Below are 27,468 nucleotides of genomic sequence, written 5' to 3'. Positions count from 1 at the left end.
TCCGCCTCTCTCTTCCATAGGGAGTTGGTGGACGCTGCGGTAGACAAACGCCGGGCCGATGACAGTGACCGGCTTGTCCACCAAGCAGTGGCCAAGACCTCTGGGTCTTCGCGTCCCACTGCGGCCAGGCCCTCGGGCCAGGCTGGCGGCACTTCCTCGGCCCCTAAGAAGTCCCAGTCTTCGAAGGGGTCCCGTGGGAACACCCAGCCTCCTTCTTCCCCTAGAAAGGGCGGGCCTTCCCACCCCTTTCAGCCCACTTTCCAATCCGGTAAAGGGGGCAAGGGGAAGAAGAAGAAGGGGAAATGCTAGGGGCGGCGTTCCCCCCCAAAAGCTGCCGAAGAGGGGGGCAGTGCCTGTCGAGCCATTGGGCAACATGGCAGCGACACGGAGCCGAGACCTGGTTAGTGGATGTCCTTCGGGAGGGATATCTACTACCCTTCGAGCCTCAGCCTTCCCTCGCCTACTCTCCGGTCCATCTGCACATGTACGTCCAAGGACCTCCGAAAGACACCATACTACAGCAAGAAGTGCAAGCCATGCTGAGCAAGGGTGCTGTGGAAGTCGTGTCGGACCAGTCTCCAGGCTTTTACAGCCGTATCTTTCTCATAGAGAAAGCCTCAGGGGGAGGGAGACCAGTCATAGACCCCTCTCCCTAGAACCGTTTCTTTCGCCAGACTCGGTTCACGATGGAAACAGCACGATCCGTGCTTGCTTCCATCAGGGAGAACGACTTCATGCTTACGTTGGACTTGAAGGATGCCTATTTCCAAATACCCATTCATCCGTCCTCTCGCAAGTACCTCTGCTTTGTCCTCGGGGAGACGGTCTTCCAATTCAGGGCACTTTGCTTCGGGCTCTCGACCGCTCCCCAGTTGTTCACGAGAGTCTTCTCGCTCGTGTCAGCTTGGGCCCACTCGCACAGGATATGTCTACTGAGGTATTTCGACGACTGGCTGGTCTTGGCGAGCTCCCGCTCTCAGTTGCTACAGGACAGGAATCGGCTCCTTGAGTTGTGCTGTGATCTTGGGATCATGGTGAACCTCGAGAAGTCAGACCGCATCCCCAAGCAGATGATAAAGTACCTGGGCATGCTGATAGACTCAGTGGCAGCGAAAGTCTTTCCCTCGGACACTCGTATCAGCAGGTTCAGGCAGGCAGCACAGCTGTTCCTGTCACAACAGTAACAGCCAGCCCGGCAATGGCAAGTCGTCACCGGTCACCTGTCATCGCTGGGGAAGCTAGTACCTCATGGGCGTCCTCACCTGCGGTCTCTACAGTGGAGACTAAAGGAGTATTGGTCCCAGTTCCGAGACCCCCAGTCCTTCCTCATTCCTCTTTCCGAGGAGGTGAGGGAGGACCTTTGCTGGTGGATGGACGACAGGAACCTCTTGATAGGAGTATCCCTGCATATTCCCCCTCTGGACATGCTGCTGTTCTCAGATGCATCGACCGAGGGATGGGGTGCACACCTGGAGGAGTTGCTGACTTCGGGAGTGTGGCACCAAGATGACAAGCGCCTTCACATCAACATCCTGGAACTCAAGGCAGGCTTCCTGGCTCTCCAAGAGTTCTGGGATTGAGTGATGGGACACTCCGTGGTGCTGATGAGCGACAATGCCACAGTAGTGGCACACGTCAACGAGCAGGGGGGCCTAGTGTCCCTCCCGCTTCACCTGGTTGACAATGCAGGTGCATGAGTGGGCTGTGGCTCACTCGGTAGAGCTGTCAGCCAGGTACATTGCAAGCAAGAGGAATGTTGTGGCAGACAAGCTCAGCCACCAGAATCAAGTGATAGGAACCGAATGGTCCCTTCACTTGGAAGTGACGGAAAGGCTATTTGACCTGTGGGGGCGTCCAGCCATCGACCTGTTCGCCACCTGGCACAACAGAAAACTCCAGGTCTTCTGTTCGGTCATGCCGGACCCATGGGCCACTGCGGAGGACGCGTTCCAGCACCCGTGGGACAACCTCGACATGTATGCCTTTCCTCCGTTCTGTCTGATTCACCGAGTTATCAGCCGAGTGACGATCACTCCAAATCTCAGGATGATTCTGGTGGCACCCAAATGGCCACAGGCCGTTTGGTATCCCGACCTGCTAGCTCTCCTCTCCGAGGCTCCGAGAGAGATTCCCCATTGGCCCAACCTGCTGTGTCAACCCTACGTAGAGCAGCACCACCATGCAGTGCAGTCCCTGTGTCTTCACGGCTGGAGGTTATCCACCATCTCTTGCGAGCGAGAGGCTTTTCACGTCGCGCAGCAACAGAGATGGCAGGGTACCTCAGACGATCCTCTGTAGCGGTATACCAGGGAAAGTGGTCCATCTGCTGTGGTTGGTGTCGTCGAAGGGTATCTCTCCAGTCGGAGCTAATATTCAGCAGGTCGCGGACCTCCTCGTCTTCCTTCGCCGAGAGAAGCTTCTCGCCTTTTCAGCTGTAAAAGGCTACCGTGCCGCACTCGACCTAGTCTTACAGCTGAAAGGAGTAGACATCTCTTCTTCCTTCAAGATTTCTCTACTAATGAGAAGCTTCGAAAGGTCTTGCCCACCCAGGGATCTCAGGCCTCCTGCGTGGGATGACTCTCGTTCTAAGGAGCCTGACTCATGCACCATTTGGCCTTTATGAGAGTTGTCAGACAGGATCTGACCCTCAAGACCGTATTCTTCCTGCTGGCCCTGGCCTCAGCATTTTATGAAGAGAGTTGGCGAACTACACGGACTTTCCTGCGATGTTGTAACTCGAGGGGATGGGGATCAGTCACACTTGATTTTGTCCCAGATTTTGTAGCAAAGACTCAGAATCCTTCGGTCCCTGACGCACGGTTCGAGTCCTTCACGATCCCCTCCCTAGAGGACTTTGTAGGTAATGAACCAGACTAGATGCTATCGTGTCCTGTTAGAGTGCTGCGGCGCTATCTGAAGAGGATGCGACGTCTCCGGCCTGAGTGTCGATGACTCTTCGTTAGTACTGGCTTGACCAAGAAGGAAGTGTCCAAGACCACCGTCTCCCTCTGGCATCGTGAGACGATAAGGAGAGCGTATTCTGCTGCAGGAGAAGACAACACCAGTACGCTTCGTCTGAGAGCTCACCAAGTCCACAGCATTGGCCCGTCCCCCACATTCCGGAAGAACATGTCGGTTGTGCAGGTGCTGAAGGCAGGCGTGTGGTCCCAACAGACTTCTTCACCTCCTTCTACCTTCAGGATGTTGCTCACAAGTCCTCAGACACTTTTTCCTTGGGTCCTGTGGTGGCTGCTCAACAAGTTGTGTAGCTTACCCAGCTCCTCTAACAGGACAGGTTGCATCTCACCTAAGATGTACGGTTGTGATTGGGAGCATGAATGTAGAGTGACTGGACTCTCTTCTTTCTCCCCATCCTGGCTCTCTTCCCACGGGCAGGGAGCGAACGTGCCGTTACATGCTGGATCTGGCAGTCGATGCAGGTAAGCACCCAATGGGAGCTCCCATTCTATTTTCCGTTCTCCCCTTGCAAGGGGGGAAGGGAGACCATGACTTTAAGACAAACCCAATGCTTGTGATTGCCTTTATGTCATCCAACTCCAAGTTCTTCCTAGCCTACTTTGCACGAACTGACATTTCCTCTTTCATGCAAAGGGACCCAGAAGTCTGACAACTGATCCTGCGTTTCTTACAACCCGATCATTTTGTCAGAGGCAGTTTTTCCCTTCCTCACTCTGTCGACCAGGAAGGGAAGACAAGGTGGTGAACTTCAGTCAGTTCAGGAGACTCACTCAGATTCCTCCCTCCAACCAGTAAGTCTCCTGATGTGAAGGACTGAGGGTTTGTATATTGTGTTGGAACAAATCACAATTTTTAAAAGTAAATTGTATTTTTCCTAACTAGACAAACCCGAGGTCCTTTACATTATATGCCCACCTCGTGCCACCCCTCAATCTGATACACCTAGGCTGAAAGGCAAATTGGAATGTTTACATCCGGGCAGGCAGTACTCCCGCCTCCCGGATGGTAGTTAACTGCCCAACCACCTTGTTTGAAGTTCAACGGCCGTTTCCAGCCTACGCCTGAAAGTAGTCCTAATGTAAAGGACCTCGGGTTTGTATAGTTAGGAAAAATACAATTTACTTTTAAAAATTGTGATTTTTAAAAGTAATTTGTATTTTTCCTAACATACAAACATGAAGGCCTTTACATTTTATGGCCCACCTCAGCCACCCCTCATTCTGGTACCTAGGCCAGAAGGCAAAATGGAGTGTGGTCTGACGAGTGGGGGCTTCCCCCCTACCGTCAGTAGTTAATGATCTTGTTTGAAAGTTAAACAGCCATTCTGGCTCACTTTTTCAAGGTAAATCCTATGTAAAGACCTTCAGGTTTGTATGTTAGGACAAATTACTTTTAAAATTTGCTATTTTACATCCATTTTTGCAAGAATATTTTTTTATAATTTTTCTTCATTAATTATGTACACATATATATGATTAATGATATAATGTTTTTTTTTTTTAAATATACCATGTGTGCTGTTTGTTTGCTTTCCATAATTATGATTGATATTTTACTTCCTGTTTTCAGATGCCGGCATTTAACACTCCAAAGAGCCTGGTAGACTTATCCATTAATGGCCTGTGTAAGAGCGTTTTTCACATCCTCAATCAGGTTCTTGATATTACAGAGAAGACAGATGCTGCTTTCCATTCAGTTGAAAACCAAATAGGAGAAGCTTTTCTAAAAGGGAGGGCTTCCAAATCAGTTGGGTCTGCAAAGAAAAAATTAGACTTATCAAATGTTAGACAAATGGTAAAGCGTTGTGGAGACATTACTGTCCCTTTTTTAGGGTATATTGAAGACATACCATATGAATTTAGTAATCTAATTTTTACTAAGGTATTGAATGAGTTGCATTTTAGGATAAATGGTTTTGATGAGGATTTTGATGTTGAAGAAAATGAAAGGGGTCATGGTTTAAAATGGAGTTATCCTTCCAGAATACAAGTATTATTTCGTGTCTTGGTAAAGTTCCTCTTTTCACATAAAACATTTGTGTTCAATATCAATACATTTACTGATGGATACTTGGAGCTGTTGAAAAATTTCCTACTCATTAAGGAATTTTATAAGAGTGATGATTATATGTCTCGAATAGAGGAAGTGAATCACAATGGTTTTATAAGTGCAGTCCTCACATTTAAGACTGAATTTTCATCCTTAACCAGTCTTAGTATGAGACACTTAGCTAGTGGAGAATTGTTATGGAATATATGCTGTCATTGTCCTAACCTTTGGTACCTGGATCTTAGTGGGGAGATGTTTGATTTGCAAAGATATTGTGTCATTGAAGCAGCAGCAGGTGAATTTGTAAATGCCTTAACAACGAAAGGTAAGAGACTGTTTAAGGAGGCAGATTTTATTGAGTCATTATGTGGTCTCTATGGTAATCGTGGGGAATGTCACAGCAAATTTGAAGGGACCCCAGTAGGTTGTTACCATTTGAGAAGGCTGCTACTTCCTAATTATTACTGGGATTTAAGTGAAGAGGCCATCATGGTTGAAGAAATGATAGAGATACTTGGCCAGTTGGTATATTTAGAAGAAGTGAGTGGTGTTTGTCTTTATAATGTTTTGTGTAAGTTAAATGAATCAAGACCATCAAAGCCACTGATGTTAAAGCTTAAAAAGTTTGATGGTACAGCTGGAGGCCATCAACTTGTTGCTGTAGATCCAAAACGACTAAGCAGGGTGAAACTACCTTATGTAGAGGAGGTAATTTTCATAGCAAATGTTGTCATGAAGCCATCTGCATTGCAAGAATTGTTTCCTAATTTAAAACACCTGACTATTACTCCATACGATTCAAGAGCTTATAACTTTGATAGTATTCTTCCTTACCTCAGTAACCTGGTTTCATTGGATGTTGAATTTCTTGAGAGTTTATCTCTTGGAAATATGTGTGAACTTGCCAAACTGTGTCGTTCATTGAAGTATCTGTCTATAACATGCCCGGCACTTACTGGCGAGACTGATGAGACCTTTGATACCAGTAGCATGGAAAATATTGCAGAGAAAAATAAAAAGGTATCCCCTTTTCATTTAAGGGTTGACAAGGATAAAAAGAGGGATTATGAAATGAAATATTGGGATGGCAATAAGTTTATAGTTTATTACTATCTGGCTAAGTTGGAGGCTGCTTATAAATATGATAAACACAAAGCAGATGCTGTAATTCCTGAATTTTCAAAACTTTTGAAATTGCAGTTCTTTGGTTTGAAATACTTTGATGAAGAGACCCTGTATCAAATTATTCTAGGTGTCCCATTTTTGCAGGCTTTTACACTAGTTTTAACGCTAGGATCCAGCTCCATGATACGAATCAGTGATTTATACATTGGACGGTTGGCACCTCACCTTAAAAGAGTGAAAGATGTTATTATTGCAGCAGAGAGACCTAGTGAAGATTATTATCTTCCATTGAGTGGTGAAACCATTGCACACTTGATACATTTTTGTCAAGATATTCGATCTATCAGTAGAGTAGGTGACTGGAAAATGTCTCAAACAGAAGTGGAAGGTCTTAACTATTTTATGGCACATGAAAACTTTGCATTAAGAATACATTAATATTTTGATACTTTTGTTACTAATTTTTTTATGATTGATGATGTTTTGTAAATATAGTGGTGTTTTGTATATTTTATTGAAAGTTATATGAAATATACAAAAGTACTCTGTTATTTTCTTCTCAAGCTTTCCTTTAGCTTCAGATGGTGAAATGTGCATTTGTTCCTACAGAAATACAAACCTTCTTTCTTTACGTTATTTACAATAGTCCTGTTCTTATCAATGCCTTTTTGGCTTCTGCAGCTATTTGAGCAGTCATTTTGCTCGGGTGGGTGCTTGACTGAAGTCTTCTGTCGCGGGATTAATTTCCCTTATCTCCTGCCACAGCTCTAAGGGGTGTAACTCAATTACAGGTCTCCGGAGCTGGCTATTGGCCATTCTTAGAGCAGCCACTCTTGGGACCTTGTCTCGCCCCATGTGTGACTCGATCACTTGGTCCTTTACCCCTCTTCATGAATGAGGACTACTTCCCCTATCCTGGGCCAAGAGCCATGCACCATTCCTACTCGATGGGTCTCTCTTAATGTTGTTAAATACTCCCTCTCCCATCTTTTCCACAAGTCATCGCACAACTTGGATACATACAGGAATCTTTTGTCAGTGAACTCTCTCCATCATGGTCTTAAGGTATTCTGATGCCGCTACAAACGTAGTGGTATTGTCACTCAGTGGTTCTAGGTAAATTCCCCCACGGAAAATTCCCCCATGGAAAATTCCACCATGGAAAATTCCACTGTAGGTAAATTCCACCACAGAAAATTCCACCATGGAAAATTCCACCATCATAGAGGTAAGACAATTAGATTTATATAAAATTGATATAAAAAGGTTAAAGAATGAATAAATGAATAGTTTTTTTCACATTTTATTCACAAATAAGAAAAAATAATGGCAATCGTATTAAAAACATTATTTATAAAAATATTCCAAGAGCATTTATTTCAAATTGCGACCAATAGCCCTTAGAAAATCTAGACAATTTTCATGCTCATAATTTTCAACTAAATTTTTCAATCTTGCATCAATAACTTGATAACTCTTCTTTTTGGATTTCGAGTCGCCACATTGAATATGTGCCATTTTTGTTTGGCATAATCCTTCCTCCTTTTTAAGGGAATTACACAGTTTCCAAAAAGTGGGATGGGTTGATGTTATTGAGGATTGCAATGCATTGTAAAAACCTTCTACTGCATTGTTTGATCTTGGTAAGTCATTTAGAACTCGTTCACGTACATTCCAAAGTTCAATTGGAAACTGTGGGGTTTCTCTTCTTTGGCGATGACCCCGTCCCCTCACTGTTCCAATATATGTTGTCTCAAAATAAACTATGAATTCAGTAGGGATGTCTTCATCATCAGATAAATCTAAAAAACCATTGACAACGTCCTCAATGGGCAAAAATGCTAAAGCACAAAAGCACTTTATTTTGACCTGAAACTGTCATCTGTGTTGTACCTATGACTTTCACTAAAGTGCACAGATCTTTCTGCCAAATAAATTGCCCAAGATGAAAAACACAGCCAGAAATTTCAGAATGAGGAAAATGGGAAACAAAGGACTTATGGAGAGCTTGTTCAAAATCCATGAGACAAGTTGCCGGCTGCCTATTCCCTCCTCGCAATTTACGAATAGAAGAAAAAAGACGATCATATGAGGATTCTTCTTTGTCAGGAAGTAATGCACATAGCCTTGGCACACATGATCCTCGTATGATTACATGTAGAGTTATTAACTGACACCACAAACTAGGCGACACTTTGAAAGTTCCATCACAGGCCCAATTTCTAGAACTTTCTGAATCATCCAGGCCTTTTTCTGAAGAAAAAACTAAAATTCTGTCTGGGTCGTTAATACCACTATCGAAGGCCAAAAACAAAGAACCATTTTCCAAGTACTTCACCGTAGAAGGAATTTCAAATCCTGATCTAGAAGTTGGAAGGACTGGAATTCCTAAAGAATGTTGCCTCCAGTTACATATGTTACGTGCAAGTCCAGAAATAGTTTGCAACTGTGAATGCGCTTCTTCATCAAGATTTTGTACACCATTAGCTATCACTTCACGAGTAGACACTGTGGCTGTTTTCATAACCTCGCTCTTCATTGAAGAAACTGCCTTTCGAGTATTAACGCTTGCACCGCTTGCTGGGTGATTATGGGATCCAGTTGAAAGAATGACTTCTGGTTCAGTACAATTAAAAGTTGTATGTATTCTGGCCCAGCAACCTTCATAAAAGTGTTCACATTGCCAGTATGTTTTAGTTTTTCTGTTGTTATCTGCATGCTTTTCATAAATATAATTTCTGGATCGGGTCCCGTGTCAGCCGGTGAAAAGTCCATTCAGCACTTATTTCTAGGTAATTCCGTTTGCTAGATACCAGAGAAAGCTAAATGAAATGCTGGAGTTACTACCCCAGAGCGAGCTCCATTAGATGGAGTCGTGTATGGGAAAGGGTGAACTATAAAAACACGGAACCTTATCCTATAGAGATCCCAAAGTCAAAAGTCCCACAGAGAGGTGCCGTTACAAACCCATGCACCACTTGTGGACAGTACTCAAGCCACCGCTAGCCGCACTCCATTTCAGCAAGCACCTATGGTCACACGTATTTTCGTTGTGCTTTTTATCTTGTGCTTTTTTGCATCCTCACAAGGTCTTTCTTCATCTAAGTTGAGTACCAGTGTTTCGTTTTTTATTTGAGGCGATTGAGGCTCCTTATTTCCCTTTAGTTTAGTAATTAAGGGATTTATAATGCCCGTCTCGATCTCTCTCGGCCTCACGTGACCTCCACGCGTGGTTCGTGGAACTTGGGTCGCCCTGTTTTTTGATCTTTTCACTGTTCCTCTTCATGTTTAGGATATTTTTCCTTTTCATGAGGTCTAATTAGTGATTTTGATTGATTGACTTTTGAATCCCTTTGCTTCGAGAGTGAAGGCTGGTGTTTAGGCTTCGGGCTACCCCCTCGGCCCTATTCGCCTCTTATCATTTCCTTAACATGCCTTATTTTTGCCCTTCACTTCTCTTAGCTTCTGGGAATTTTATTTACGTTGGTACTGTTAAGATTTTTTGTTTAATCTTTACCCTTATGTTCGGATGCATTTGATATTGGTTGATTATTATGGATATTTCTTTTGTTAGGAGGCGGCCATTTCCCTTCACGTCCACATCGGGTTGGGTATGGTCCTCCTCTTATATTAGTTTTGTTGATTATTTTATCCATTTATCATGGGTTGGTTGTTAGCTTTAGTATTACCTTTTTTTGGGGCGTTAGGTTATTGCCCCTTTTTTCCATGAAAAAGGGGGAGGTGGTCGATCATTCATTTCGCTCACATGCCCTTCATAGGGTTTTGTGTACGTTTTTTCCAATGCGCGCTCTCCTTAAGTTTTGACTAGGGTCTTTTCATCTTATGTTTTCCCTTCCCCTGTTTCGGCTTTTCGCATAGGCTAATAAGCCTCTCTTGTTTTGCTGCTGAAATAGCGAGGGATCTCGTGTAACTTCCCTCTCCCTGTTTCGGCTTTTCGCTTAGGCTAATAAGCCTCTTGGTTAAGCTGGGATAGCGAGGGACATCACGTAGCCTACCCTAGTTTGGTCATTTCTTAAGGTTAGTTTCCAGTTATTGGTTATGTCGACCCACCCTTTCCCCTTCCCCCTCCCGAGTGCTCTCTCTCCCCTTGATTCGTTTTCAGTCTTGTTAACTTATCAAGGCTTGGGAGCATTCCTTTCCTTTTAGCCTATAGCCTGTGTCCCCTCCTCTGCATTGTTTGGCCTTTCCTTGGTACGGTCTCTGACTTTACCAGCATATACCCCCTCCTGGGACTACTGGTGGCCGGGAGAGTTTCCCCCCTCCCGTCCACCATCTTTGGCCTTCTTTGCCTCCTTTCCCCCTTATGACCATGGAGGTTGTTCCTCTCCCTCTCCTGCTTCTCTCGCGCTTGCTGGGTAGCGTCTCAGTCAGCGAGTGGACATGAGGACCCGGAGCGCCCGGATTGTGCATTCCCACTCTCTGGTCGCTCCTTTACGGTTCTTCCTCCTGGTTTTTTCATCCCTCCCCTCCGTACGTCATCTCTGGCGTGTCGTTTAATTTGGCGACACTCCGGTTTAGTCCTATTCTCGTTGCCAGTTAGTGCTTTCCACCTGACTGTCTTCGTGTCCGGACCTTTGACGTTCCCTGCCTTTAGCTAACTGCTGTCTGCTATCGAGGCGCATTCCTTGCTTCCCGCTCCGGCGGTTCTAGCCTTTACCGGTCTTCCGTTATCGCTAGTTTCATTTCATTCTTAGTTGCCGGGAATGCGCTTACTCCGGACAGTTTTAACCTTCCCATTTTATTTTGTATCCGTCACTTACTTTTAAGGCATGTTACTCCGGTTAGTTCCGGTATATTTATTTTATTATGTTTATTTTGTATGAGATTTTATTTTAATCCGGTTACCTCCCGGATCTTTCCGGCTGGTTTCACGGCTTTATATACTACTGTGTTGCTCTGGCACACTACTCCGGCACCTTACACGGTGTACTCATAATCTCATACTTTTACAGGTGGTACGCTGCCAAGAACAGGGGTGCTCCGCAGCCCTCCATCAGGCCAGCGGCCACGAAGTTTGTCGGTCCCACTCCGGATGTGCGGTCCACGTAGGGGATCTAATTGTTTGGCACCCTGACGGATGTGATGTTTGCTACGCTCTTTACGAGCAGGCTATCGATGATTCGGTAGGTTGTCATGCATCTTTCCTTTTTAGCCAACTGTATTTTTTTACGATACCGATTTCCCCGCCGTAAACCGCATAATGTTTTTCTTCCGGCAGGCTGACCGCAGAAGTCTCGTGATGCTTCGCTTCAGGCCCTTAAAGTCTGGGTTTGCGGCTTTGGACGCAACGTAGGAGCTGGCAATCCATATATACTCGAAGGACATTTGCAATGTCCTTTTTCCCGGCGCTTGATCACAGCTTCAGTCACCGACGATGTTGCTGCTCCGTTGATTGCCGGGATTCGGGAGTTGACCCAGGCCTCTCCAGACGGTTCAGCCCTGAGCGGTGGCGTTTCAGAAGACACGGCGGACCTTGACCTCGGCCTTGAATCTCCGAGCATTATCCCGGAGCATCAAGCAGGTAAGGGGGTAAGTGAGGCAGGTTCTTCACTGTTTAGCTCTCCTTCTTCCTCCGTTTCTTCTTTTAAAGGTTTCTCTAAATCTTCATACCTTACGGGCATGTCTGGATCTATTGTCCCGAAGGTGAAGTCCGTCAGGAAGAAAACCTTACCTACTCCGCAGGTTGATCTGGGGTCCTCCGGCGGCATCGGCGGCGAGCCCCGTTCCGCCGACGAGTACAGCCTCCTCCGGGTCACAAGCGGAGTCTCAGTCGCGCCAAGTGGTTCCCCTCCTCCTTCTTTGGATACGATTCCTTTCTTTGAGCAATTCCTTGAGAGAATCGACGCGAAATTTGAGAGGATCGACGCGAGGGTAGACAGCAAGCTGTCTGGTCTTGCTAATTCTTTTCAGTCTCTTTCGGAGAAGGTGGAATCACAAGAGGAATTCATCCAAGGATCTCGTTCTAGGTCTCATTCTGTTCCTGACCCTTCCACTCTCCCTCCCTTCGATCTGGGGAATCCTTGCGTCTGGCCCTTTATGCCCCGAGCACGAAGGTACTCTTACCATAGAGGGTTTGGGCACGAGGAGAGTGGAAGAGTTGGAGTTCTATCCTCCGGACCTGACATCCCCTACACAGGTTTCGCCAGACTGAAGGGAGAGGTTTGGAACAGGTCTGATAAAGTCCCTAAGGAGACCGTTATCATCCTAGGGACCAAGCCCAGACGTCTTTGATGAGGACTCTTACGGAGTGGCAAGCAGAGAACACTAAGCTTACACCAGCCAAGGGAGTGTTCACTATGTTCACTCTCAGTGATGTTCTCCTTCCCCCTTGCACTTCGAAAGTGGCCTCTCTGACTAGTCAGGCTTGCTTTGAAGGTAAACCCCTCCCTCATCTCCGGGAGACGGACCCGACATCTCTCGTCTTTCCCGGAGGCACCGAATTCTGGAAGGGAGCCCCTAATACGTTTACAGTGACTTGGCTTGACCCAGACTGCGCTTCTGATCTGTTCAGTGAGCAGCTCCCTAAGATCCCGGAGTCATCCTGAAAGCAGAGGCTGATACTAAGGATAGGCTCGCCAGGTCTTTGAACTCTTTGTCTTTAGCAGAAGCAACTTCTTTGGTCTATAGGGAAGATTCTTTGTTCCAGGTCTTGACGAAATCTCTCTTGGCGAGTTTTCAACAAGACCTGTTTGACTTTATGACTGGCCTGCCGGAAGCATATCTTTTCAGCAGCCACAGTTCGGCATGAACCAAATAAGCTTCTGAAGAGTTCGATCTGGGGAGCTAATCTTTTCCCACAAGAAGAAGTTGACGCAGTCTTATCTGAGGCAGCTAGGGTCAATCAGAGTCTCCGTTCTCGTTGGGGTCTGCCCTATAAACGGAAGCAGTCTGATCTTGCCGGGACTTCCCCAAAGTCCAGCAAGAAATTTAAACATTTCAAACGCCTCCCAGCTCAGTCCTTGGTCCAGGTTCCTTTACAAGGTCAGCCTTCAACCTCTTCCTCCCAACCTCCGCCTCAGTATGTCCTGGTGAACCCGGCGCATCAGTCTTTGGCTGCCCCCTCCTATGTCTCCTCCCCAGCTTTCAATCCTGCATATGAAAGTCAGGGGAAATTTCGCTCCAGGCAGTCAACCAGAGGCAACAAGCCCCGTGGCTATGTTAGGGGAAGAGGAGCCCCGCCTCTCCCAGGAACAGAGGAGGTAGAGGCTCCAGAGGGGGAAGCAAACACTGGACCGATGACATACATCCTGTGGGCGGGAGGCTGTACCATTTTCGGGCTCGGTGGACCTTCTGTCCCTGGGCTCAGAGTATAGTTTCCAATGGCCTAGGTTGGAGTTGGATCGACAATCCCCCTCCACCAGTCAAGTTTTATCAGGCTACGACCAAGGATCTTGAGGACTTTGTGGAAGATCTTCTACAGAAACAGGCTATAAGGAAAGTGACGACTCTGAAGTTCCAAGGCAGGCTCTTCAGTGTTCCCAAGAAGGGTTCCGACAAACGGAGAGTAATTCTGGACTTGTCCCGTCTGAATTCCTACATTCGTTGCGACAAGTTTCGGATGCTTACTGTCTCCCAGGTTCGAACCCTACTGCCCCGTGGAGCCGTAACCACCTCTCTAGATCTTTCCGATGCCTATTATCACGTCCGGGTTGCGAGAAGGTTCTCCCCCTTTCTGGGGTTCAGGCTCGGAAGGCAGGCATATTCCTTCAAGGTGATGCCTTTCGGCCTCAACATAGCCCCAAGGATTTTTACAAGTTGACAGACACGGTCGTACAACAACTCCGGTCTCAAGGGATTACGCTTAGCCGGCAGATTTAGACGACTGGATCATCTGGGGATCCAGCGTCGAGGAATGCCGGAGGGTTACATCCGTGGTGGTCGACTTTCTAGAATCCTTGGGCTTTCGTGTAAACAGGGAGAAGTCCCGCCTGGTTCCGAGCAGTTGTTTTCAATGGCTAGGAATCCAGTGGGATCTGAATTCTCACAAGCTCTCTCTTCCTCCTCCCAAGAGGAAAGAGATAGCCAGAGCAACCAGACAGTTTCTCAAGTCCAAACGAGCTCTCGACGGGCCCAAGAAAGAGTCTTGGGCTCCCTTCAGTTCGCTTCAGTGACAGATCTGTTGCTGAAGGTAAAACTGAAAGATATCAACAGAGTGTGGCGGAGTCAAGCAAATATCAGCCTCAGAGACAAGGTGTCTCTGATTCCTCCCATCTTGAAAAAGAGACTCCGGCCTTGGTCGACTGTCAAGAGCCTATCCAAGTCAGTCCCCCTGCAATTTCCTCCTCCGGCGTTGGTTATCCACACAGACGCCTCCCTAAGCGGGTGGGGAGGATATTCTCAACACCAAGAAGTGCAGGGGACTTGGTCCCCCATGTTCCGCCAGTTCCATATAAACGTTCTGGAAGCCATGGCGGTCTTCCTTACTTTGAAGAAGCTTCTTCCCCCAAGAAGATTCATATAAGGCTGGTTCTGGACAGCGCCACGGTAGTCCACTGCATAAACAGGAGGTTCAAAATCGAGCCGGATCAACCAGGTAATGATTGCACTTTTTTCTCTTGGCGTGCAAGAACAAGTGGCACCTGTCTGCCACTCATCTTGCAGGGGTCCGAACGTCGAGCGGATTCTCTTTCAAGGACACCTCCTCGAGTCGGAGTGGTCCCTAGACAGGCCTCGTTCAATTGGATCTGCAACCAAGTTCCGGGCCTGGAGGTAGATTTGTTCGCAACCAAGCTCAACAACAAGCTTCCTCACACGTAGCTCCCAACCTGGACCCTCAAGCTCTTTTCACGGACGCAATGTCATTGGATTGGAACAGGTGGAAGAAGATTTATCTGTTCCCTCCAGTAAACTTGTTGTTAAAGGTCCTTCACAAACTCAGGACATTCAAGGGTCAAGTAGCTCTAGTGGCTCCCTACTGGCCAAAGAGCAGCTGGTTTCCACTTCTGCTGGAACTGAAACTTCGCCACATCCAACTCCCCAGTCCAAAACTAACACAAGTAGTATAAACTCAGACTGTGTCAGCTTCCTCAAAAATTCAAAATGCCCTGGCTTTGTGGACTTTATGAAATTTACGGCTCAAAGGGATGCTAACGTTGATCCTGTCAATACCATGTTCTTGGAATCAGATAAGCAGGTCTCCACTCTTCGGCAGTACGACTCAGCAATTAAGAAGCTAGCACTCTTTTTGAAAGAATCTGAGGCTACAGTAATGACTATAAATTTGGCAATCTCCTTTTTTAGATCACTATTTGAGAAGGGTTTAGCCTCTAGTACTGTTACTACAGTCAAGTCGGCTTTACTGAAAAGTATTTTTTGTATGGTTTCAAAATTGACCTCACAGATCCTTACTTTTCTTCCATCCCTAAGGCCTGTGCACGACTGAGACCAGTAATCCGTCCACATACGGTTTCCTGGTTTTTTGAATGACGTGTTGAAGTTAGCCTCGGATATCGATAATCAGTCTTGCCCCTACCTTTCCTTATTGAGGAAAACGTTGTTCTTAGTTAGCCTAGCTTCGGGTGCTAGAATTTCAGAGCTGTCTGCACTCTCTAGGAGCCCAACCATGTCGACTTCCTTCCATCAGGGGAGGTTTTGCTGATTCTCACCCTAAATTTTTAGCCAAAAATGAAGATCCGCAGAATAGGTGGTCGCCTTGGAAAATTCTCCCCCCTTCCTCAAGACCTGTCCCTGTGTCCAGTTCATACTTTGAGGGCTTATTTAGACAGGTCCTCTCACATCTCATCTGGGCCTCTCTTTATCAGGGAAGGGGGGGGGTAATATCTCTATGTCTGCTATTAGACAACAAATCCTTTACTTTATCAAGCAGGCTAATCCTGACTCAGTCCCAATAGTTCATGATATTAGAACTGTGGCCACCTCCATTAACTACTTCCATTACATGAATTTCACGGATCTTACCAAATACACTGGTTGGAAGTCACCCTTGGTTTTCAAACGTCACTATTTGAAATCCTTAGAAGCTCTTAAATTCTCAGCAGTCGCGGCAGGGAACGTTGTCCCTCCCTCTGGTTCCCTTTCTGATTCCTAGTTAATTCTTTCTCCACTGCCTCAGTTATCCCCTTACAGTCATTTCAGTCAGGCGTGCCTTGTCTTTCTAACCTGACCGTGTTATCTGTATTTTTGTCTAATTGACACATTTATGTTATAATGTTTTCAATTTTGTATAGTTATTTTATTTAAGTATATTTTTTATATTGTCATGTTAATTTTAAGCTCCCATCAGTTTCATTTGTACATTATTGGTATTATTGCTAGCAATTAAAAATTTTTTTTGATGGACCTTTGGTCTTCTGTTCCCCTTACATTTTGTTATCTCTTACAGTTTAAGAATGATATTTATTTCTCTGTTAATTTTTCACCGGCTGACACGGGACCCGATCCAGAAAAGGGATTTTGACAAAGGAAAATCTATTTCTGGAGAGGGGACGTGTCACCCGGTGACCCACCTCTGTCATGTCGTGTCCCCCATAGTAAACATCATTCTGTTGGGGTGATGCTTTCATGGAATGCGGCTAGCGGTGGTTTGTGTACTGTCCGCGAGTGGTGCATGGGTTTGTAACGGCACCTCTCTGTGGGACTTTTGACTTTGGGATCTCTATAGGATAAGGTTCCGTGTTTTTATAGTTCACCCTTTTCCATACACGACTCCATCTAATGGAGCTCGCTCTGGGGGTAGTAACTCCAGCATTTCATTAAGCTTTCTCTGGTATCTAGCAACGGAATTACCTAGAAATAAGTGCTGAATGGACTTTTTCACCGGGTGACACGGTCCCCTCTCCAGAAATAGATTTTTCCTTTGTCAAAATCCCTTTTTCTTCATCACACAGCTTTCGTTTATTTTTCTCTGATGAGATAAAGGTTGCCATGTTGAGGGCTTCCAAAGTTTAACTAAATAAGAAAATTTAGTAGATGCTCAAAGTAAATTTTCTTGAAGTGTTTTGAAATGAATAACTGAATTGACAATTTGAACGAAACGAAAAAGACAAGCAATTGGCATTTAAACAAATTACGAAACAATTTAGTTTAAAAGTCGTAAACAAGAAGAAGCGTAGTTTAAAAGTCGTAAACAAGAAGAAGCGTGGTGTGTGTGTGTGTATAACCTATCATTCAGGCTAATTCATGTTGATATTCCAATATTCTCCGTGGTGGAACTTACCGTGGTGGAATATACCGTGGTGGAATTTACCCATGGTGGAATTTACCGTGGTGGAATATACCATGGTGGAATTTACCTTGGTGGAATTTACCGGTCACCCACTCAGTATGGGTGCTAGGAAACCTCTTCTGCTGAAGAATTTTCTAAAACTCATGAGGAACAAGTCACAGGACCAGTTATCAACTAGCTCCACATGTATGCCTCTGGTTATTGGGCACGTAAATAAGATGATATAAGCCTTCTCAGGGCTCTGTCTTTTTCCCTTAACCCACAATGCGCCAGTTTAGTCCACGCTTGTGGTATTAAAAGATTGCTTACATTGCACCCTGAACTCAGGTAATGGAGGAACTATATTGGGCCTATATGGCCTCCTCTGCATTCTCCTGCAAATAACACAATGGTGTACAGTAATACCCCGAACTTGCATGATTCAAGATGCACGAATTCACAGACACGTGAACTTTTCATTGGAACCTAACTAATTGACATATACAAGTTTTTCACAGACACACAAACATTTGTGAATACTGAAAAACCCTGCAAAAGTGTTTATGTTTAATTTTTTATGTAGTTTATAAGTTTTCAAGCTTTTATAGGTAAATTAAATAACATTAAATATTAAAAGTAATAATTTCTCTCTCTCTCTCTCTCTCTCTCTCTCTCTCTCTCTCTCTCTCTCTCTCTCTCTCTCTCTCTCTCTCTCTTACTGAGATGAGAGAATTTTTATGGTACATGTATATGTTTATTTATTTTGTATGATAAATAAATTTTTTACCTAATAATTAGTAATTTTCAAATAATAAGGTTAAATATAATAATAATAATAATAATAGCATAATTACAAAATTTTTATGTGGTACATATTTTAAACAAACAAATATCTTTCCTTCATCTTTTGCAAGAAGCTTGAAGGTAAAGCTGTCAGACGTGTTGATATAACATGACAAGAAGGGGGAGTGTTGCCGATTAGTGGGTCAAAGGTTTCTCTCTCTCTCTCTCTCTCTCTCTCTCTCTCTCTCTCTGTACTAATTCATAAAAGATTTCACTCCCTTAAGTAAGGACAACTGTTATCTCTCTCTCTCTCTCTCTCTCTCTCTCTCTCTCTCTCTCTCTCTCTCTCTCTCTCTCTCTCTCTCGTAGTTAGCGCAACCTTCGTATTACTGTTTCTCTGTATGTCTTTAACTGTACAGTAGATAATTTTAAATTGATCTAATTTTATCTGTACTGTTTACAAGCTGTAAATGCGCCGTTCTAAAACATAGAGACATAGAGCATTTCAGAACAAAGAAAGAGACAGAATAAAGAACTTTTTAAAATGAGGTTGAGAAGACTTCTAAAATTAGATCAGTAGAATGGGGAGAGAGAGAAATGGTATACTAATCTTCACACACCTATATTTTTACGTCAGCCATTTTTTTTTTTTAAGGGCAATGTATTAAGCTAACTTTTAAGTGAAATTACAGTAACTTTAATTTCATTTGAAAGTTAGTTTAATACTGAATTCCATCTTTTGATATTTAATGTAAGAATAACTCTCTCTCTCTCTCTCTCTCATGTTACGTATGTTATTCTCTCTGTCTCCGTAACAATTCATAAATAATTTAACTTGATATTTCAAGTAAGGAGAATCTCTCTCTCTCTCTCTCTCTCTCTCTCTCTCTCTCTCTCTCTCTCTCTCTCTGTCCATAGTTAGCCTCACACATTTTTACAACTTTTTATTTCTCTGTGCATCTTTACCAGTACAGTAGATGTTTAAATTGATCTAATTTTACCTGTGCCGTTTACCAAGTGTAAATGTAAATGCACTAGTGTGGCAAATACATTCTAAAACATAGAGACATAATAACTAAGAGTTGTATTAGTCAAAATAATAAACACTTTTTTCATGAAAAAGCATTTCATAACAAAGAGAAAGAGATGCAGAATAAAGAAGTTATTAAAAAGAGGTTGAGAGGACTTCTAAAAATAGATTAGTTAGAAGGGGAGAGAGACAGAAATTCTCTTCCAACTCTATTTTTATGTCTGTTATTTATTTCTTTTTTTAAGGGTAATGTATTAAGCTAATTTTTTTGCAGTAACTGTAATTTCATTTAAAAGTTAGCTTAATAATTTGGGAGCATGATTATAGTCATATTTAGCATTTAAACTTTAGAAACAAGCATTTATTAGTGTTTTTAGAGAGCGTGCCAAACTTACGCAAAAACCGCCTGGCACGACGGGTTCTGGAACCTAACCTAGCGTAAGTTCAGGATATGACTGTAATATACTCTTAGTTAATTGCCTTATCTGTGGGATCCAGAACTCCTCTTTGACACTTGCCACAGTTGCGCTTACGCCCATACGAGTATTAGCATCATGATATTCTTTAATAATTACCCGAGTAACATAGCAACTCTTCGGCAATAGTCTTGGCAGGTTCGGGGAACTGTGCATGTTCTAGTCTACCCTTACACCTTATTACCCCGTTGTCCAGGTAAAGATTCAACTGGTGCACAAGAGCTAGTTTTGGTTTTCTTACCCCCTTCATCAAACTCTAGTACATTCCTCTTGGAAAAATTCCTTTGTATGATGGCAATAGTCTTATTCTTTGCCTCTTGGAGTTTTTCCAAGGTCAATTCACCATGCCTCTTCATATTGGTTGAACTACTACAATTATTCAAAAATCGTAGGATCCACACCGTGGTCCTTTTTAACCTTGCTGAATCTCTCCCAATTCAGCAAGTGAGTATTGCCATTGTGGTTGTCCCCTACAGTATTGACCGAAATGTTCTCTTCCCTACCCTGCACAAGTGATCCACAACCCATGACCTATCTATTGGCCAAGAGGAATCTTTTAACCAAGGGGGTCCTTCCACTAGGAAGAACTATCCAAGATCATTTCTGTCCTTTTCCCACATGTCAGCCAGTCACTGGGATTATCATCTGTAGGCACATTGGACAAGACCGCCTCTGGAATTAAAGAGTTTAATTCCTGTACTCTCTATTTTTCACGAAATACAGGGAGAACACTTTTCGATACTAGCCAACTTAGGGCGACTTTACTGTCCGACCAAACGAACAGTTCTACAAACTCACCCTTCTCAAAGGATTCCTTAATAAATTTGGCCACTCTTTAATGGGCACTACTCTTGCCTTTGCCATCATTAAATAAGAGTTTCCGTTCTTAACTCTGCAGGCTACACTACCATATGCTAACTCACTGGCATTGCAGAATATGTGTAAGGAGTCCCCTTTCCTACCTAGGCTAGCATTCCTAGGAAAGTCTCCAGATAACTCTGTAATGGGTCTGGGAGTTGTTCATCCCAATCCAGTTGTTGCTTCCACAAATTCTGCAGGTATACCCTTGCCCTAATAGTAACAGGTAAAATTACTCCTAATGGATCATAAATCCGTGCAACAGTTCTCAGTGCTTCTCTCTTAGTCTGGCTGGACTTATTTATCTTAGTCTGATGTAATGTCAAGGTGTCTTTTTCTTTGACCCAGTTCAGACCTAAGACCTTGTGAGCTGTTTGTTCTCTGGCACTAATCCCGCATGCTCTAGCAATAGTTTGCTATGAGTTATTAATACTCGTCCATTTTTTCAGATATAAATGTGCCTGCACAAATATCTTATTTGCTTTAAAAAAAATCTACCAGTTCATTATCATCATTGCTAGTGAGCAGCAAGTTATTTACATATAGTCCTCTCTTTATCCTTTCTGCATCACCTTCTACCATAGATTGGTGTTTCTTAATCATTGCATCCAGCAGAAAGGGAGAACATGTAGCTCCAAATAAAACAGCTCGAAACCTATACACTAACAACTTCAAGCTGTAAAAACCTAGTACAGTATAGTTTCTATCTTCTTCCCTGAGTTGCACCATTAAAAATGCTTTCTCTAAGTCACTAATACAAGCAAACAATTTTGTTTTAAACTGCAGCAGAATTTTGAGCACGTCAGCTGTTATATGTGGTTCTGTCTACAAACAATCATTCAAGCTTAGCCCACTTTTTCCCTGTCTAACTGAACAGTCAAATACTATCCTAATAGGGGTTGTTGCACTGTCCTTTTTAACACCATGATGTGCTAGAAAATGACAGTCTTCCTCTTTTTTAAATTATTCCTCTCTCTCTCTCTCTCTCTCTCTCTCTCTCTCTCTCTCTCTCTCTCTCTCTCTCTCTCTCTCTCTCTCTCTCTCTCTCTCTCTCTCTCTCTCTCTCTCTCTCTCTCTCTCTCTCTCTCTCTCTCTCTCCTCGTTAATCCTTCAAGATTTTCAGTTAGTGTTCTAGCTACTGAGTGTCCTTCTGAAATACACATTGTTGTTTTAATCTATTCAAAGCCAACCCAAAGTTGGAAGTTAATCCTCTTATATTGCCTTTCCAAGGCAATGCCACAGCATACTCTTTGTCAATTTCAGAATAAGTTATAGTACTCTCAAAGTTCACTATACTTTCCGTTCCTGTTCCGTTATTTCACTGCAGTCAATACCTAAATGATCTAAACTCCATAAAGTTTCAAGATCTTCCTTTGGATCCTTTAAATGAGTAGCCTCTTCAGCCATAATTATGTTGTCGGTTTCCACTGCCAGTTTTAAAATGGAAACATGAGTCTCCTTGGTGGGAGGAGAACTACATGTTCCGGTTACCACGTAACCAAATATGGTTGGTAGCAATAATAAACTTAAAAATTTCCTAAACCCTGGATGTAAGATGTACACATTGTCAACCCCCAATTAACAATTCTATAGGTGATTGTTTCTCTACGGGTAGATGAAAATCTTTATCGCCAAGCATCACAACAATCCTTAAAATTTCATAAACTATGACTATACAGATCACTGTTGTAACAACCAATCACTGTGATCCTGATCATGGCACCAATTTATTCCAACTCATTCAGAATAAGTAGAGCATTTCAAATCGTAAGTGTTATCGTATAGCCTAAACGATTTGAAACGTACTAACCTAATCGTAGCCTAAGTCTTATACTACGACACCCAGGTTGCTTCGCTCGTGCTATTCCGAATTGCACTTGAAACACTGCATTGCATTGTGTATATTAATCTAAAACATAAAATTATATAAACTTACTGTTGGTGCATTCAATGTTCCTAGTTTGAATTGGAATCAGATTGGCATGAGCACAATCTCTACTTCATAACCCTCATCCAAAGCATACCTCAAGAAATTCTCCTTACATGTAAATATGCATATCTCCTAAAGGAATTTCCCTAAATGAACTTTAAGATGAAAAGGAATACTTAAGTGCAATTTGGAATAGCATATGAGTGAAGTAACTTTGGTGTTATATATAAGACAGGCTACGATTAGGTTAGTACATTTCAGATCGTTTAGGCTATACAATGACACTTAAGATTTGAAATGCTCTACTTATTCTGAATGTGTTGGAATAAATTGGTGCCGTGACCAGGATTGCAGTGATTGGTTGGCTGATGGTGGTGGCCATTTTAGAATTAGCCATGTGTCAACCTAGCCTGAAATGGATTAGTAGGATTAACTCTGTCAATCATCGCCTACCCTAACTGAAGCCTGACTTTTTGATAGTAACTCAGTGGGAATTTTAACCTTCCTTTTTTATTTTGAGATCATTGTTGTTTGGATAAAGTTGAGAAAACGGTTATGGCCTATCCAGATGTATTTCACATAGAGCGACGGTTGCTGTGGTAGGACATTCTCACGTAAAACATCTAAGTCATTTTATGACAGGGTGCTGTACGTAGTAAAAAGTGATGTGAGACTAAAATAGCCCTTGTATTATCACACTTTTGGGAAATCAGGAGTAGTGTGCAGTAACCTACTGGATCCTGTACTATACTCTTTCTAAAATGTTTAGATCTCTCTGGCGGGGTTGTCTGGGTCTTCGCAGGTAAGGCATATATGCCAAATGTATAACAACAACAGCGAGATAAAATCATTTCTCCCATTACAGATATCAAATAAAACCTTTTTCGTTACGCAGAATTCCAAGTCTATTACATACGTTCACGATTGATAATGTTTTTTTTAAGCAATTACAAGGAACGGAATCAGATTTTCTATCAATATGGCATCTCATTTTGGTGGTGTTGCCAGTACTACACACACAGATCCACGTGCGTTTAAATCCACGGATAAGCAGCTTAGATTTTCTCTAGGGAGCACTTTCGGTGGTCACGGTCATCACGGTATATTATGTCTGGAGGCATTTCTCGTTTCTACATATACCTTGATTTCTTAACATCGTAGGTAAAGAATAAATTGGTAAGCAAGGAAATATGAAATAAAGCATAACAGTAAGTTTGGCAAGAGAAAATAAACATTCGTATACAGACAGATCTCTGTCTCTCTCTCTCTCTTTCTCGCTCTCTGAAAAATAATAGATTGGAAACAGTGACTAAATATTGCTTGAATATGATATGGCAACAACATTTTGGCCTGACTGAAGGGTAGAGTGACTTTGACACCGACTTACAAGAAGTCATTCCTGGTCATCTCATAGACATCATCTTCACAGCCGAGAAAAGGCAATCGTCTACAAAGTAAATAGGTATTTTCAAGATGAAAAGGCAAATGGAGGGCCTATGTTATCCCATAAAAAAGCTCTCGCTCGGACAGCTGCTGCAACAGGTTTCAGCGAGAGTACAGTTAAAAGAGTCTGCAGCAAATTAAATGAAGAATGGTGGGCAGACTGAGCATGAGCAGCCTGTATTTTCGTCACCGAAAAAATCTCGACCTGCAACCGTCACTGCTTTGGATGATTTTGACACATGCGTCATTAGAAGGGCAGTTCTGTCCTTTTATGAAAGACAGGAAATTCCAACTCTGGACTTGATAAAAGAGGAATTAAAAGAAAGAATATCTTTTAATGGCTGTCGTGAATCCCTTCGTAAGGTTCTCATGAAGAAAGGATTCAGATTTAAGAAGGTTGCTGGGCGCAAATTTTTCTTGGAAAGGCGAGATGTAACTGTAGCTCGGTCAAGATTTTTGAGAGAGATGAAGCGTCGCAAGGAGTCAGGGCAGAAATTCGTGTATCTCGACGAAACTTGGGTCAATCAAAATTACACTGTTCAAAACTGTTGGACAGACTTACCATCCCAGCAAGCTACGCGGGGTAAAACCTCCCACCCGGTAAAGGAAGCCGATTGATAATTCTACATGCAGGAACAGAAGATGGTTTTGTCAACAATGCAGAACTGGTTTTTCAAGCTAGGAATGATGGGGACTACCATGAACAGATGAATGCTGAAGTTTTTGAAAAATGGTTTAGAAATCAGTTGCTACCGAACATCCCTCCCAACTGTGCAATCGTGATGGACAACGCATCATACCATTCTATGCAACAGGAAAAGTATCCAACCTCATCTTGGAAGAAAGAAAACATAAAGCATTGGTTGATAGAGAATGGCGAACAGCCAAGTGATGATTTGCTGAAAATTGAGCTGTATGAACTCACTAAACTACGTATTAATAACGGGAAAAAAGTATAAGTTTGACGAAATTGCAGCTGAAGCAGGGCATAAGATAGTACGTATGCCACTGTACCATTGCCAATACAACCCTATTGAGCTCATATGGGCTCAAGTGAAGTCTTATATAGCGAAAAAGAGTACATTCAAATTGGCAGACCTTAAAATTTTAGTGCAAGAAGCATTGAACAATGTCACGGCGGAAAACTGGAAGAATGCAGCGGAGTACGTAGAGAAAATTCAAAAAGAGGATTCCCGGCAAGATGTGGCTGTAGACAAGTTGGTTGACAGTTTTGTCATCAACATACCTGATAGCTCTGATGACGAGTTTTCTGAATAAATTATATATAAAAAAGAGAGGATTAGGCCTACAGGGGAAACCTCTCTCTCGAAAAAAAACGCACCTTGACTTTTACCTCGGTGGTGGTGTGGAAAAAAGTTTGATTGAAAAAAATAGTCTTTTAAAACTTAAGATGATCGTCACTCCTCGTTATAGATAATATATAGGCAACAAAGAAGTTTATTTTAATTCGTAATTCGAAAAATGAACAAGAAATATATCACCTATTTCTATAGCATTAATTAAATACTTTTAAGTATCTAATTGTGTAATAATGATAAATGTACATCTATCTACAAGTACTGACAAAATAGATAAGGTGATCATATGTAAAAAAAAAAAAAAAAGCTGTAAGATTTAGAAAGAGAGAGAGAGAGCAGGGCAGAGTAGGAAGGAGATTAAAGTACCTGGAAATCAAAAGCCCCGAAAATCTTATAAGTATAGCCTCAGGGTTTGTCTCGAAGACATTTAAAGGTCTGTCACACAAATGTCAGTTGCCTGTTTTCGTAAAACTGGCAACAGGGCAGATTTTTAAAAGCCTCGCCAGAGTGATCTATTCGTCGTGGCAAGAGTATAGTGATCAAACTGACAGCATTTGCCCCAGATATCGTTATCCTGTACGTCGGAGGAAACGACATTGATGTAAAAGATGATGATCTAGAATTGGTGAATAAGGTAAAAAATAAGATTTTAGGACTAGTAGAGAGATTGGAAGGTATCTGTAACTGTAAGGTTTTGGTGGTTAGTATAGAGGTTCGTTACGCTCCTAGAAACATCCCTAGGGATAGATATCGAGCACAAAAAAATCTACTAAACCAATTATTGAAAAGAAACTGAGAAATAACTTTTATTTTCAATCAGTTTATAGAAAGAGACTTTGCCAGTGATAGTGCATTTTCAATACAGTATGATAGTTGTAAGACACTGGTGCGTCACTTATGTGAAACCAGTCTCGTCACAGCCTAGGTGCAGTGTAGTTCAAACTAGTAGGGACTCAAGAAAAGGGAAGGCAGCCATAGTTGCCAGTGCCTTCAAATCCACTTAAGTATTCCTTTTCATCTTGAAGTTCATTTAGGAAAATTCCTTTAGGAGATGTGCATATCTAAATGTAAGGAGAATTTCTTGAGGTGTGCTTTGGATGAGGGTTACAAAGTAGAGATTGTGCTCATGCCAATCTGATTCTAATTCAAGCTAGGAACATTGAATGTGCCAACAGTAAGTTTATATCATTTTATGTTTTAGATTAACATACACAATGCAATGCAGTGTTTTAAGTGCAATTTGGAATAGCATATGAGTGAAGTAACCTGGTTGTCGTAGTATAAGACTTACGTGAATGAGTCTGAGTAGATTTTGCTTGTGAACGTGAACTGGGAAAGATGTTCAAACTTATTGACAAGGTAGTCAACTACCCACAGGCTGGGGGAAGCCCCTTCCACCTTTCCGTCTGCACTCCACTTTCTTTCTGGCTGCTGTCGAGTCCAAATGTATTTCATGACTGCCCAACTTTTGCCGTTTGAACTTTCATTGATTGAAATTGAGTACAGTATTCCTTTTCCTTTTTTGGTTGGTAACTATGTGTTTGTTTTGTATTTTCAAACCCATACTGTTTTCATTGGATAAGTAACAGCTATTTCATTCTCCAATATACTTGTTAATATATTTATTTATATTTGAGGTACAGTAGACTTAGCCTTTTGAGGTTCCGTGACAGTAAAGTTGCCTTAATTAAGGTAATCTTGCTGTCATGGCCTTCCTTTGTATTCATTGCAAACAGGCTAGGTAACCTTATTCTTTTGATTTCTGTTGCTTAGTCTTTGTGATTTTCAACTACTGCAGCCGAGGTGAGTTCTGACGGTGGATGGAGGTAGAAATGTTCTTCCCTTTGTCAACTTAGTCTACCTCATGCTTTTGAATCTCACTTGCCGTCAGAGTTGGCTGCTAGTTTAGAGTTTAAGGGGGGGGGAGTCTGCCCCAAGTTAGAAGCCTTATTAAGCTTCTTTCTGTGTGCCTTCCCCTTTCGGGTGGGGCAGGGAGACTCGATCACCATTGGTGATTGATTTCCCAGACAGGGCTGGCACTGAGTGCCATTCCCTTAGACTCAAGGTTCTCTTTGTCTCTTCTCTGCAAGCTTTTGAGCTTGCTTCGAGTGAATTTCTCTGTCTCTCTCTCTCTGAGAGAAAGTGTGTCGATCCCTTGTGCGGTTTGTTTGCTCCTTATTTTCCCAGTCTACAGACCGGGTTGACAGGTGGCAATGAGTTTGTAGTGTTCTTCTTGCCTTTGTATGGCCTGATGACCATAGAAACAGGTAATCACTAATACCGTTCTCAAT

The 27,468-nt window shown here is 42.9% G+C and overlaps 1 protein-coding gene across 6 annotated transcripts in view; it reads left to right on the top strand.

Annotated features, from left to right (window-relative positions):
• LOC136850600 (uncharacterized) overlaps positions 1 to 6,702 on the top strand; it is a 164,511-nt gene extending 157,809 nt beyond the window's left edge. For all 6 annotated transcript variants that reach the window (XM_067124276.1, XM_067124274.1, XM_067124279.1 and 3 more), the window contains one exon: positions 4,549 to 6,702. In XM_067124276.1, the coding sequence (XP_066980377.1) occupies positions 4,549 to 6,591 (2,043 nt within the window). In that variant the 3' untranslated portion in view covers positions 6,592 to 6,702. The remainder of the gene's footprint in view (positions 1 to 4,548) is intronic.
• Positions 6,703 to 27,468: the final 20,766 nt, after the last annotated feature.

The sequence above is a fragment of the Macrobrachium rosenbergii genome, chromosome 22, assembly GCF_040412425.1.
Source record: "Macrobrachium rosenbergii isolate ZJJX-2024 chromosome 22, ASM4041242v1, whole genome shotgun sequence".
NCBI classification, from domain to species: Eukaryota; Metazoa; Arthropoda; class Malacostraca; order Decapoda; family Palaemonidae; genus Macrobrachium; species Macrobrachium rosenbergii.
This window is presented reverse-complemented; position numbering and strand designations above follow the sequence as displayed.